Source organism: Pelobates fuscus, chromosome 12 (assembly GCF_036172605.1).
Source record: "Pelobates fuscus isolate aPelFus1 chromosome 12, aPelFus1.pri, whole genome shotgun sequence".
NCBI lineage: Eukaryota > Metazoa > Chordata > Amphibia > Anura > Pelobatidae > Pelobates > Pelobates fuscus.
Genome location: NC_086328.1, coordinates 123,014,970 through 123,030,310, shown reverse-complemented (window position 1 = coordinate 123,030,310; position 15,341 = coordinate 123,014,970). Strand labels below are relative to the sequence as shown.

The window sequence follows — 15,341 nt, the reverse complement described above, 5'->3', positions numbered from 1 at the left end:
GCAAAAAGATTTGATCACGTAAAAAATACAGCATGTTAATGAGGCCAAATGTATTAAAGTTTTATTTTTGTCAAGAGTTTCCCATTAAGGACAAGTAGCACAATAAAAAAACAATTATGGCTTGTACAAAAGGATGTGAGAGCCTAGCCAGGGAGCCCAAGGACCTACCAAGTGAAGGACTTTTATCTAAAGATGATCAGTGAGTTTACAATCTAAAGGAGATAATAGGCAGAAAGACAAAAGGCAGCAAAGAATTTAAAGAATTTCTGGGTTTTATAGAAAATACTCTTTTTAAAGTGTGTACTGTTGGGAATTCAAAGCGAATTGAATAGGGTTAATTTGTTAAAAAGCTAATTTACACTTCAGTAAATAACCCTGTTCATGGCGATTTAAGTTTAAGGAGTTAGGTAGGGGTGAGGTAGATATAATTTAAGACAATTGATAAATCAGGGTTTCTAACAGTAGGCAGCCTTCATCATTCTATATGTGGAGGACTTCATCTCCCATTTACAGCATTATGGTTGTAAGAGCATCATGGGAGATGTAGTCCACAAAATCTGGAGTGCCAGAATTTACTGTATGCATTTATGGAAATAAGGTCCCTTCCTATATCATATCTAGAGGTGGGATGGTCAGATATTTACATGTGTAGACATCAGGACCGTCTTTAATATTGATTGGACCCTGGGCAAACATTTGCTTGGGCCCCTTGTACCCTGTCGTTCCCCCTCTTCCCTGGCATGCAATCAAGCCCTCCCACCCCATCGCAGAGGATGTAAAGTAGAGAGGGCTCCGGTGCATTAATTATTTTGGGGAAAAGGTAGCTCCCCATCTGTAGTGCAACGCCAACAATGCTTTGACAGCTGAGGCTCTACCATTTTCCCATTCATGCATGGTTGTATTTAGCACTGAGCGGTGTTTGTGTGTTGGAATGTAAGCATTATTGTATGGAGTATGTTTGTGTGAATGTAGGGATGTGTTCGTATGTGGAGATGGCATTTGAATGCAAGCATGTATTTATGTGTAGTGTTGGTTTTTGAATGCACAGATGTGTTTATATATAATTTTGGTGTTTAACAAAGTGGTGTGTTTGTATGTAGTGTTGAAGTTTGAGTGCAGGTGTGTATTTATGTGTAGTGTTGGCATTTGAATGCTGAGATGTATGCACATATACACACACACACACTAAAACACATGCAGATACACAGATATACACAATGATACAGATGCACACATACAGATACATAACCTGACAAATGCAGATACAAACACTGACACACATTGACTACATACAGATACACATATATATACACACTGACACATATACATACACAGGTATACACACACATACCGACAGACTGTGACAGACATACTGATACACACACATACATACATACTGGCACACTGACATGCAGATACATACACAGGTATACACACTGACACACACATACAGATACACACTGTGACACACATACAGACAGACATACTGAGACACACAGACATACGCGCAAACTTTACACTTTTAAAGACACTCTTCACTTTCCTACCTGTGCAAGAGGATACCTTCTCTGGAGTCCAGTGTGCTGGCTTGGAGTTGGGGTCTGGCTCTCCTTGCTCAGCCTCCTGCACGACTCATCATATTTGAGGTGGGAGGAAGTGACTCGCGGTCGTCACTTCCTCCCATGCAGCCTTCAGGCATGGGGCGCTGTTAAAGGGCCACAGTGCCAGACCGAGCCTCTGCTGAAGCATGCTCACCAGGTGTCCCTAAGTGTATGGACCACCCGGTGGGCCCCCTTAGTGTGTGGGCCCCAGTGCAGCTGCAATACCAGCACCGTGGGCCCATTAGCTAAATATTTTTATTTTTATTTTTAAAGTGGGTGGCGGGGCCATGGGGCCCCGTGTTAGACGGCCCTGGTAGACATGCATTCATGGCACTTCAGCAATCCATCTACAGACACAATGTACACATACAGCAATGTGTAAAACATCTCCTGGTGGATTAATTATATATCCCATAAACCTCTTGCTCTACAGGAGATTAGGAGATAAGAACAGACCACGTTTTAGTGTGGGTGGGATCTGCCTCTAGCTACAGGTAACATCACACAAATAAAGGAATTTTAATATTTTTTTTTTTGCATTATTTTAATACATTGTCTGTATGACACATTAAAAAAAACAGGAAGTCCTTTTTTTATCCATAGATTCCCTCTAAAGCATAGCGAATAAGGCAATAATAAGAGCACACCACAAAATTCAAGACATTTTCCAAGTCTTTTTTTGCCTAAAATATGTAGGTGTAGAGACAAGTAGAGCAAGGCATCTTTGATGTCTTCCCAAGCTGTCCAGATGGCTGGATGTACCCTCCGATAATCTACCGTGCCTTTTATCCACACTTGTGTGTTGTATTTTGACAAAACTTTATTCGTTCTCTGCCTGGTTTGTGCCCAGGAGGATGCTGGGAATATCACTCCTAGCTGTGTCAGTACAGTTATATGAATTACTACCAGGGATACATCATGAAAGGCTCATCATTCTATACATAAAAATGGTTTAAACATGGTACAATGCACTAAACGTGAGCTGGGATATTATATTGGTGAAACCATCCGGCAATTACATAGACAGATAATTATTTTCTATTACACATGACAAAGGAGTCACTGTATGCCACCCGGGCATCGACTTACTCAGAAATCACAATACTCCGGAAAAATGTCAAATGTTCCCAGGAGGTAAAACTATTTGAAGCAAAATCGATCACATGTTTAAAAGCAAAGTGTTTCCTGACAAATTGCCAGAATCATATATGAATGTTTTAGCGTCATCCGGGGCCATGTTCTTCTGTAACATCATCCTCACTGCTACGAGTTATGAAATCCCGAATGAAAATGGACTTCGAAGACACACTTTCAATGAAGACAAAGAGAGGAATTTTTAAACAATCGCAGCACGACAGCTTGTGTCCTTTTTGATGATTTTTAAATGTAAAAGATATTTTCTTACTGGTTGTTATAAAATTTAAAAGGGTTAGTCCAACCAAAAAAAAACATTGTTTTCAATAAACTCTGATTTTGGTTAGAGTAACCCTTGCTGTGCTGGTCGCCCACCCCAATTTTAAAAATGCACCTTGATCCAGCACACCAAGTACTCCCTATAGCCCGACAATCAATGGCTGATATTACTTCCTGAGGGAGAAAGGTCAGGAAGGAAGCTCCGGCTGAGGGGAGGACACAGTGGGCAGCACAGTAGGGGGCCATGCTGCCATTGGCTACCTGGCACCAGCATGCTGTTTGCTGGCGTCAGACGCAAAACTTGCACAGAATTTACATTAATCACATGGAACTCTTGTTCTGCGCTGGCTAATGACACACCAATGACACCAGAGGTGGAGTTACACCTCCAGCAGCGGAGGGGTTAAACTCTGTGTGTGCAGCTTTTCATATCAAAACGCTGCACATTCAGACTCCAGGCACCATAACCACTTCAAATCAATAAAGTGATCATGGTACCTGGAGTAACCCTTTAATTCTTGTTGAGGTATTGAGGTAATTGTGAAAAAAGTGCATGTTATCTTTGCAGTCACCAGTTCAATTCACTCAGATTAATGGAATTTACAAAAAATGTAAATGTAAAATGTAAAACACGCAGCCATAACTATTGAATGCTGAAAAACCTTTGGAATATAATTATCTTAAATAGAAAGCTATCTTTAGACAGATTTTCCTTCAAACGAATTTTATTAAAATAAATCTGATGTAAGTGAAAAATCCTATTTACATTTTTTTTTTTTTTTTAAATCTTTGATTTTTATCCACTTGGATCATATACTATTTTATACATTTTCAATATTGCTGTGAATGATGAATAAATAATACTAAAAAAAAAAAAATTAAAATAGTACCCCCACCCACATAAACTAATGTAACCATGGATGGATCAGGAAAACAGAAACCAATTTCCACCCTTATCATAATTGTATTTTCTTAATTAAAAACCATGGCAACATTAAAAGGACACTGTAGTCACCAGAACAACTACAGCTTATTGTATATGTTCTGGTGAGAATAGTCAGTTCCTGCATGCTTTTTGCAGTAAAAAAATGCAGTGTTTACATTACAGCCTAGGGATAACTCCACTGGCCACTCCTCATATGGCTACTAGAGGTGCTTCCTGGGGCAGTGCTGCACAGTATGACTGCCATTCAGTGTCTCCACCCTCTGCAGTGAACGTTCCCCATAGAGATGCTTGATTCAATGCATCTTTAGGAGAAGATGCTGATTGGTCAGAGTTATGTTAGGCTCCACCCGCAGCCCACATATTTGGCTGAGATCATCAGAATTGACATTTGCAAATCCAATGCTTTCCTATAGAAAAGCAATGTGATTGGCTGATATAAATTCTGATGATGTCAGCAAGGAGACAGATCAATGGCGGAGCCATTGCCGGCCAATCATGCGGTGCTGGAAAAAAAAGGTACATAGTTACATAGCTGAAAAGAGACATGCGTCCATCAAGTTCAGCCTTCCTCACATATGCTTTTGCTGTTGATCCAAAAGAAGGCAAAAAACCCAGTCTGAAGCGCTTCCATGTGTTTTTACTAGTTTTAAGGGGGGCAAGAGGGAACCGGGAGAGGGGAGGTAAATAGTTAATTTAACACCATAGGATCAAGAATACATGTTTGTTTCTGACTCTATAGAGTTCCTTTAACCCCTTAAGGACACATGACATGTGTGACATGTCATGATTTCTTTTTATTCCATAAGTTTGGTCCTTAAGGGGTTAAAGCTTATGAGGGTGGAGCTACACACCCATAAGTCAATGCTGCCAAGGTTTGATGAGGAAATTTAAATAACTAGTTTTCTCTGTATCAATATATAATCTTGTACTCCTATTGTAGTTTTATACTGCTAGTGTAGTTTTAGAAATATATTCTGCTTTTAAAATAAAATTAAACATTTTTTAAAAAGGAAAATGTTGCAATAAAGGAACTAATCTCTGCCTTTGCACAATGTACAGATGAAATATTATTTAAGAGGACCTTTTAATCCACACATTTGTGGAAGGACTCGTGGTTAGTTTTACAAGGAGTTTGTTTATTTATGCAATCCCCTCTCTGTGTATTAGAATGACCCAGGATTATATAATCTCTACGCTCATTTGGCTTAATGATACATTCTCTTCCCAAGAGACAGAAGGTTTTAATACACAGCTAGTTTGGACAACTGAAAAAACACCAGACAGCACTGAATTCTAATGAATGAGTAACAAGTTCGTACAAAATATACAAAGCAGAAAAAACAGACCCCCGGCCCCAGTAAAATGCAGGAACATTCCACCCTCCTCTTCTTACATGACTGCAATTCTCTGTAACAAAGGCTGAAAGGAAAAAAAAATTGGGATACAATATCAAGCAAGGAGGACTGGATCAGAATTCTAATCTCAAGTGACCTGATGTATCATTTGGCTCATCACCATTACTGGTGCAACAGTGACATCTAGTGGTAATCTATACAGATGCACAGAAGAATAGAAGCATAGAATGTGATGGCAGATCACAAGAACCATCTAACCATCGGTCCATCTAATCTGCCCAATTTTCTAAATACTTTCATTAGTTCCTGGCCTTATCTTATATCTAGGATAGCATTATGCCGATCCCATGCATGCTTAAACACTGTGTTAACCTCTACCACTTCAGCTGGAAGGCTATTCCATGCATCCACTACTCTCTCAGTAAAGTAAGACTTCCTGATATTATTTTTAAACCTTTGCCCCTCTAATTTAAGACTATGTCCTCTTGTTGTGGTAGTTTTTCATCTTTTAAATAAAGTCTCCTCCTTTACTGTGTTGATTCCCTTTATGTATTTAAATGTTTCTATCATATCACCCCTGTCTTGTCTTTCCTCCAAGCTATACATGTTAAGATCCTTTAACCTTTCCTTGTAAGCTTTATCCTGCAATCCATGAACCAGTTTAGTAGCCCTTCTCTGAACTCTCTCTAAAGTTTCAATATCCTTCTGGAGATACAGTCTCCAGTACTGCGTACAATACTCTAAGTGAGGTCTCACCAGTGTTCTGTACAATGGCATGAGCACTTCCCTCTTTCTACTGCTAATACCTCTCCCTCTACAACCAAGCATTCTGCTAGCATTTCCTGCTGCTCTATTACATTGTCTGCCTACCTTTAAGTCCTCAGAAATAATCACCCCTAAATCCCTTTCCTCAGATGTTGAGGTTAGGACTCTATCAAATATTCTGTACTCTGCCCTTGGGTTTTTACGTCCAAGATGCATTATCTTGCACTTATCCACATTAAATGTCAGTTGCCACAACTCTGACCATTTTTCTAGTTTACCTAAATCATTTGCCATTTGGCTTATCCCTCCTGGAACACCAACCCTGTTAAATATCTTAGAATCATAAGCAAAAAGACACACCTTACCATCAAGACCTTCTGCAATATCACTAATAAAAATATTAAAGAGAATGGGTCCAAGTACAGATCCCTGAGGTACCCCACTGGTGACAAGCCCAAGCTTCGAATATACTCCATTGACTACAACCCTCTGTTGCCTGTCAATCAGCCACTGCCTTACCCATTCAACAATATTGGAATCCAAACTTAAAGATTGCAATTTTTTTGATTGGGTAACTAGAATAATAGATCCGGGTTGGTGCGGTAGACATTGCTTACCTAGATTTCAGTAAGGCTTTTGACACTGTTGCACACTTTGCGACATCTATGTGCAACAGTGTCAAAAGCCTTACTAAAATCTAGGTAAGCAATGTCTACTGCACCACCCTGATCTATTATTTTAGTTACCCAATCAAAAAAATCAATAAGATTAGTTTGGCATGATCTCCCTGAAGTAAACCCATGTTGTCTCTGATCTTAAAAACCATGTGATTTTAGATGTTCAACAATCCTATCCTTTAACATGGTTTCCATCACTTCCCCCACTACTGAAGTAAGGCTTACTGGCCTGTAGTTGCCCGACTCCTCCCTACTACCTTTCTTGTAAATGGGTTCAACATTCGCTAACTTCCAATCTTCTGGGACTACTCCTGTTAACAATGATTGGTTAAATAAATCTGTTAATGGTTTTGCTAGTACACCACTAAGCTATTTTAATAGCTTTGGGTGTATTCCATCAGGCCATTGACTTGCCTTTACTTTTGACAGTTGAAATAGAACCTCTTCCTCTGTAAACTCACATGTAACAAATCACTAATTTGTCCTTTTTCCTAACGGAGGCCCTTTTGCTTCATTTTTATCTTTCAATACTGAACAAAAATATTCACTGAGGCAGTCAGATAGACCTTTATTCTTTTCTACATACCTTCCTTTTGTTTTTAATCTAACTAATCCTTGTTTTACTTTCCTTTTCTCATTTATATATCTAAAAAATATTTTGTCCCCCCTTTTTTTTTTTACTGACTGTGCTATGCTCTGTGTGATTTGGAAGCCCTTATAACTTGCTTAGCCTCTTTCTGTCTAATCTTATAGATCATTCAGTCTTCCTCACTTTTTTTTTTTTTTTAATAATTACTAAATGCTAACTTTTTGTTTTTTTAGATAGAATCCCCCAACAACAACTGCTCACCATAGTCTCCACAACACCACTACACTTGGTGCCTGAGCCTGTCTCCACAACACCACTACACTCTGAAAGTGCAGAAAATGAATTATGTAGAGCAACAGACTGTGCAATATCCCTTTTATCCACAACTCTAAGTCCACCAGATCCTACAGTAATCCATCTGCCATTCATACTACATCTCTACGGCAGTAGCTTTGCAGCAGTTCTAGCCTGAGGTTGTTTACCAGATAATTTACAAATCCCAGAATTCAAAAATAAAATCTCCTGCCACAATATAGAGAACTGTCTACAGATTAGACAGCATCCAAATCTCCAAAAAGTGGAACGTGAAACAAATCCATAACAACTATTACACTGAACTAAGCTTACCATGTTAATGAGGTGAATAATTTATTTAAATCAACTAAATCTTAACTTATTTTTTTAGTCCTCCTGTATACATCAGATTACCTCCAGTTTATCTCCAAGCACACACTTAGAAGTAGCAGCCAAGTTAATGATCACAACCCTTATATAACTCCTAAAATCACCACCCACTAGGAATGTTTAACACCTGGGTAGGTCTATGCTTCCCTGTCAACCACTGTCATAAGTTTAGGTTAAATGCTCCCCCTGTAGGCAGTAGAAGGCTTTACTTACATTTCAGGACTTTCCACGCTAATCTCCTCGCTAACGCCCCACCTCCATGGCTAAGATTGATGATATCAGTCAAACCAATCATTTCCTATAGGTAAACATTGGTAGACTAGTGTTTATGTGCAGCAAATCTATGTGCTGCGCCAATCAAATGCTCTCTATGAACAGAATTTGATTGAGATCAGAGTCTGACACTGTTTTCACAGGGGTAGCGCCTCTAGTGGCACAACACTCTAGTGGCTGTCAGGAAGACTGTCACCAGATGTGTATTTAACCCTGCAATGGAAACCTTGTCATAGCTACAAAACAGCAACGTTTTAGATCATTGAGGTGCTGCGGTCCAATTGCCTGCGTGTTTAATAAAACAGGATCTCAAGAATAAAAGGTTAACACAAGCTATAGATTATTTCCAATGTTTTGTTCAATATATGAATATATTCCAGGTCGCCTTTAGATAATAAATTTGAGCAAAAAACATCTAAAAGATAATCACCTCTGTGCCTGACAGTTTGGTGTTGATGAACAAGGTTTCTTGTTAAAAATGGTTTATTTTATGCATTAGTAGAAATTTACCCCTGGATGGTATACTATGGATTGCAATGGTGAGTAACTTTTAAGGCCTGGCTAGTAGCATAGGAACAACTATTTTAAAGGATCACTATAGGGTCAGGAACACAAACATGAATTCCTGGCCCTATAGTGTTGAACCCAACATTTAGTGGCTTGTGAGTCAGCCATTTTACTTTTATTTATTTTTACCTGACACCAGAGTTTTTATTGTTACAGTGAGAGTTTTACTCCAAAGAATCCTTGGTGCGGATTATCCCACTCAACCTTTATCCATTGAGCAGTCTGCCTGCTCAATAAAATGTGAGTAATCACTTGGTATTTTATTATTTAATAAACACTATTATTGTTTCTTTTATATTTCATATGGTCCTTATACCAACAAGATATCCATCTACTACAAAACTTCACATATCCCATAAGTGGGGATTGTACCACGGTATGCCACCCACACTAGAGCTAGACTCTGGAAAACGTGAGTAGGACCATATAGACCTCTAAAAACAGTACTTAGTACCTGTTGGGATATACTGCACCATTATTTGCGGTTTATTTTTTCATACGGATTTCACGCATATCCCATGCCCATACATTACTGAGGAATACTTCCCCTGACAAGATTGTGATTGACTTCTTAAACCAGGTTTTATTTGGACTTTTTGCTGTATTTATCAGGCATAGAATTTTTGGACTTACCTTTTGGACTCTTGATTATTATTCATTATCCATATTTCAAACTCTTTTTTTTTTTTATCTTGTATGTATTTTCTCTTATATAGTGTCTTGTATAGTTTTTAAATCAGGTTTTTATTTCACCTGTGGCGCCGCCGCCTCCCCCCTCACCTTTTTTAGTTTGTTCTACTCTATAGGGCCTGTGAGGGAGCCCTATTTTTCAGGTGTGCTGCCCTTATATTTATCTCTGTAAGATCTAGTATATTAAAGGCTGATCCTTTGTACATATTTTTTTACAGAATACGTGTGTTTGAACACCTGTGTGATGCTTTATTTGCCAACAGTAATCCTAATCAACTAGTAACATTTCAATTCATTTTTAATAAATATCTCCCCCCCCCCCCACCCCCCCCTACAAAAACATCAATACATATTTAATCACCATCAATACAAGATACGGTCCCCTTGTAAAGTGCTACATGGCTGTATAAAGCCTAAGTCACGTCTGATCACAGATTACTTAAACTACCGGTTACCTTGTCTCCAGCAGTGACCCATAGTCTGTCTCTTATTCTTGTTATAGATAGTATTTTATAGGCACTAGGAAAGAGGACAGGATTAACTCTATATGTGGACATTACAAATCCATAGCTGTATACAGTTAACCTGCCCTGTTTTACAAAATGTGCTATGAAGAGTGCCTTCCATAAATAGTTGTTTCTAGTTTCTGTTACTGTCAACACCACCTCCTCCAACAACTCCACTGTAAACCAAACCGGAGAAACGTGGCATGCTCAGCCTGGAGGAAGGAGACACACTCGGCACTTGGAGATCTCATACAAGCCATTTCAAGCTTAGAATGAAAGTCCTGCCACGTCGTTAGTCATTTTAAAGTCAGGTTGTACGGATAACATGGAGCAAACCTGCACAGAGAGACACACACGGACAATGCTTAGTCAATACAGAAAAATATCAGCATGTAAGGTCTACAATTACTTTGCCTTAGAGGGATTGCATTAGTATTTTAGGATTAGGTCATTGAATAAAGGTGTCACACAAGTCACCGATGGCTCTTGCACACGAGAAGACTAGTCTGTGTTACTGAAATGATTATTATTTTTTTTTGGCATTGTTGTTTGTTACCACGGTGTTAGAAATGATGAGGTATTCATAATTATAAGGAACAACCTCTCAGAAAAATTGTATGGGTTTTTAACTTCCCAGGCATATATACAACATTGGGCTTAGACAACGGCCTTTATTTGTGGTTTATATCAGACTGGATACAAATTGGAATATAGACCTCATAGAAACAAAGGGCATTTAATGAAAGTCTACATCTATTACATGTTATTTCTGTACGAATATTTTAACAGCCTTCTATACTGAAATTTTTAAAAGACTAGCTTAGTAAGCCCAACATAAATAAAAAATATTGCTTATAAAAAAAAAAAAAAAAAATTACTTTTTTTTGACAAATGTAATGGGACTTCTCAACAAAAACAAAAAAGGACATAGAACAACATAATGATTTAAAAGGAAGAGGATTAGGGAGAAAAACAAACCTCAATACAACCCCATGTGTTTTTCTATCCTTACATACAACACACACTTTTACCCCTTAAGGACACGATATGTGTGACATGTCATGATTCCCTTTTATTCCAGAAGTTTGGTCCCTAAGGGGTTAAAACACTGTATTCAAAACTCACCTGTTTCACTTTCCCCCGGATCCTAGCAATCTCTTCCTGCAGTTTGTCATTAGTAGGGTCATCATAAGAGAAATTTTGGATCATGCTTATTAACGAATCCAGTGTCTTTATTTTCTTACTTGAGGAGAAAAAAAAAAAAAAAAAAAAAGATTATATATAAAAATTATACTTTTTCTTAAAAGACAACCCCATTGCATCCCGATATAAATTGAAAGAACGTTTAAGGGTCATGCATTCTAACCAATTAGTACTGTATTCCAAAAGTAATATTTTTTTATAACAGGGTTCCTAAGGAAGATACAAATTGTAGCAATCAAGGGACATTAATGTGTTAAAGGAGAATCACCTGGATTGCTAAACAGTGATGGTGTTTTGTTTCCTTCTGAAGAGGGACTACGGTAAAAGGATGATCCCCAGATATGTCTCTAAAAATAGTATTAAGCCGCCATAGACTCATCAGAAGAGTATTTCGCTATGGTGCCTGCTCAATGCACTGGTAGAAAATACAGAGAAACCTACCTGTGTCTGGAATCCACGTCACATAAAAGAAGATGTCTCCACGTAGATGCAAAACCCAAGTAACAACCAAGCTATGTACAAAGGGCAATAAGAGAGCGATCAGATCACATTTAGAAGGCAAAAAATCCCAGGAAAAAAGATAGGAGAAACGAAAAAAAAAAAAAAAAAAATACCAAACAAACACTCATTACAGGGCTTGAAAAAAGTCCAACTGTAGGACTGAAATTTAAAATATATGGTGCTACTGACATCATATGTAAGGTAGCTTTGGAATAACGTAAGAAGACCAGCGAAATTGCTTTCTTTGGATTTATATTTTGGCTGGAGAATGCACTAGGCATAACAAGAAATGCAAGTGCAAAGTCCCTTGTAGTGTGTATGAATCGTCGACTATTCTGAGCATCTTCTGCACTTTAACTAGTGCCAATTGTATTGCTATGAGGAAATAAATGCTACATTCTGCAGAAGTCTGTGAGTGCAAACTATCCCTATTTGATTCTTACATATTTGTAGCTACAGTCTAGCACCGGCATTATTATGAAGACTACTTATGAGCAAGAGTGCAAGGAATTTCTACATTTGTGCATGCATGCATAGATACACACATACACACACACATTAAGCACCATGATCACTACAAAACAATATTTATGGTGTGATGACATCCACCCTATTCAAGGTCAAGCGATGTTTGTGTGGTCATGAGTCCCATTGGTGCCCACAGACCACACTGCTAAATTGACTGGCATTAAAAATATTACATTTTGTCCAAGTTTGGACAGCACATATTTGGCTGAGTGAGAGTGTATGCAAAGTAACATTAACAGTAAATGCTGGCATTGGATGTGAATTGTCTGTAATGTACTCTGTGCTTTTTATCTTTGTTCAATACTACAAGCTTGATCTCCTTTTATGGAATTGCTTCTGTATTGCGTTTTTACAGAGAATAATGGGTCAGCAAGTGACTAGTACTGTACACAATGACATTGCAGAGTAGGCTTTGGTTTGATCACAGAGAAGCAGACATGACAATTGAACAGCTTTCCTAAGCAACGTGGAAGAAATCCAAAATCCAATAAAATAAAAACCTTCAACAATTGGAAGTAATTCAGCCTTTATCCAACTACGAGATATTAGAACACACAAACTTCAGCCCTGCGATCAAACTCCCACTACTTTTGGGTGCTAGCAATGTCTGAAGTATTCAACAGCTGAAATACATACAACAACCTCCCCATCCTGCCCAAAACGTTACATGCGCACTTACTTCCTATATATCGTACACACAATGAACGCAGGATTTCGGTATCATTTAAATGGCCATTACAGTGTAACCTCACCTGCTGGGTCAAAGCAAATTTTTGCTCCTTGTTGCTTTCAGCAGATCCCAGTCAAGATATCAAACTATTCTTTCTAATGCTGTTTGACTACTTACATTAGAATGGTTCTGTAGTGGTTATGGTGCTTCAAGTGTTCCTTTAAAGGGCAAGTGGCATTACATTTTTCCTTCTCGTTTTTAAAAAGTTTATTCAATTTAACAAAACGTAAAGCGGCTCAGTTACCTCAAACTTACATTTCTCTTAATGTTTCCTCTTTTTTTCTGATCTATTCTTTTTAAAACATAATACAAAATAGGGAATATTTTGTCTTGTGTATATTGGAATGCTTGGCAAAAATACCTAACGCAAATTATTCCCTCACAAAACAGATTCTGAAAGAGAAAAGGAAACAGTAAGAGAAAGGTAAGTTTGTAGTGACCGTGACAAAGGGTAACTCCAATCAACATGACATCTTCTGTGATTTGAAGTGGTTATGGTGCTTGGAGTCTGTATGTGCAGTGTATCGCTACAGTGATCAACCTTTTAGCTACTTTGAATAGTGATATCTGACAAACTGCTACTAAATTTAACTTACTTGCAGCTTCACACACAAAAATCGCAGCAGCTGGTCAGATAATGGTCGAGTTTGACCCAACAACAAATTTTTTTTTTTTAGTATATATCATTATGTTTTAAAAAAAATAAATAAAAAATTAACATTTGATGACAGTTTTCTTTTCAAGGAAACACAACTGCCACAGTTCTGTGTAATGCTTACGTTGCCTCTAGTCTCCGGATGCTATTCCTTGGAGTGTTTCTTCAAAGGATTAGAATGTTGATGTAATGCTCACTATAAATTAATGACTAAACTCTACAACATCATATGACTGACAAATTAAACTAAAATTCCGTTTTTTTTTTACTCTTACACATCAGTGGTTTGTTAAACCTGTTAAACCATTGTTTCCAATCCTACCACAATCTCCTGCTATTCCAAAGGGAGCTAAAATTATTCATTTTACCTCTGATCCTGCCCTTGCACCGTAGTTTGCACCATACTGCTGGCCTTCAGACTCCCCAACAGAGTTTCCTTCAGCAAAACCTTCCTCGTATCCCTTGCCATGGAACCTATGGTAAAGCAGGAACATACATACAGATTTCACCAAGGCACAGATAAATGTGTAACACTGCGGAGCTGAAGTGGTCTGGGTGCCTATATTATCTCTCTAATACTGTTGGACGTTTCACCAAAAATCAATAGTTAACTAATATCACAGTGGAGCATGAGATGGTTTTAGGTATGCACGTTTCTATGGCCTCAGCAGGGTCACACTTACCTACCTGCATCTCAGATGCAGACATCTTGGGTCAATGGGACACTGGACAAGACTTGATGCCCACGGACAACTCAGTGTACGTTAACCTTGGTCCAACCCTTATCAGGTCACTATAGGAGGGATATTAATGTCTATGAGACATTACCTACCACGAGATGCTATTAGATCCAGTTTTTATTAATCTGTCTACATTCATATTAGCTACACCGTTACCACCTCATTGAGGAGAAAAAAAAAAATCCAATATAAATTGAACTGACGTAAAAAAAAAAAATATGATATGTTTTAAAATAACTTAATATTCTTCATATTTTTTTTTTTTAAATAGTGGTCCATTGTATTTAACCTTAAAGTGGCTGCTTGAGCAGACACAGCATTATACACAGCAATAACCCAGAAAATATCAAATAAAAGTCACCATGGGCAGATATTTACCTCTCCTCGCACATTACAATACCCTCAAACAAATCCTCAGAGAAATCCATCACTCAAAAAGGGTCAGCTTCTATCCCGTCCCCCCAGAGACACAGCAGCTTGTTTACAAGCCAGATACGGTGTACAGCCTGACACTGCTGCACGACTCACGTGGTTTTGCCTTCCTTCTTCCGGGGTGTACAAAGATGGCGGCCGGCTCGCTTCCGGCTCGGTGTACGCCGTGACGTTGCACGTCTGTAAGCGCGGTGAGAAGTCAGGGCACGCGGTGAGAAGTGTGACTAGGGTGGTTCAGGCGCCATTTTGTTGGAAGGTGTGAAGGGACTGGAAGAGAGGAATGGAGCAGATACTGGAGTGAAGAAAAGCTGCCTGAATAAGAACCTTGCTGTGACTGCCCTTACAGTCAGTTTAGCTTATTTTTGTTTCGTGTTTTTAGTCACAGAAAGCCTCAATAGGAAAATCTTCACAGGAGTTAGGTATGAAATCGTGAACTGCAAAAGGGATTTCTCTTTTTGTGTAAAGTACAATTATTTTTTATTTTAT

General features: G+C 38.4%; 1 protein-coding gene across 1 annotated transcript; it reads right to left on the bottom strand.

The window, feature by feature from the left end:
* Positions 1-10,208: 10,208 nt before the first annotated feature.
* Positions 10,209-14,933, bottom strand: LTO1 (LTO1 maturation factor of ABCE1). The gene is made up of 5 exons (XM_063437877.1): positions 14,802-14,933; positions 14,052-14,157; positions 11,711-11,781; positions 11,192-11,309; positions 10,209-10,402 (listed from the first exon to the last, which is right to left on the bottom strand). The coding sequence occupies exons 1-5, from the start codon at positions 14,849-14,851 to the stop codon at positions 10,334-10,336; spliced, it is 414 nt and encodes a 137-aa protein (XP_063293947.1). The 5' UTR covers positions 14,852-14,933; the 3' UTR covers positions 10,209-10,333.
* Between the last annotated feature and the right edge of the window lie 408 nt (positions 14,934-15,341).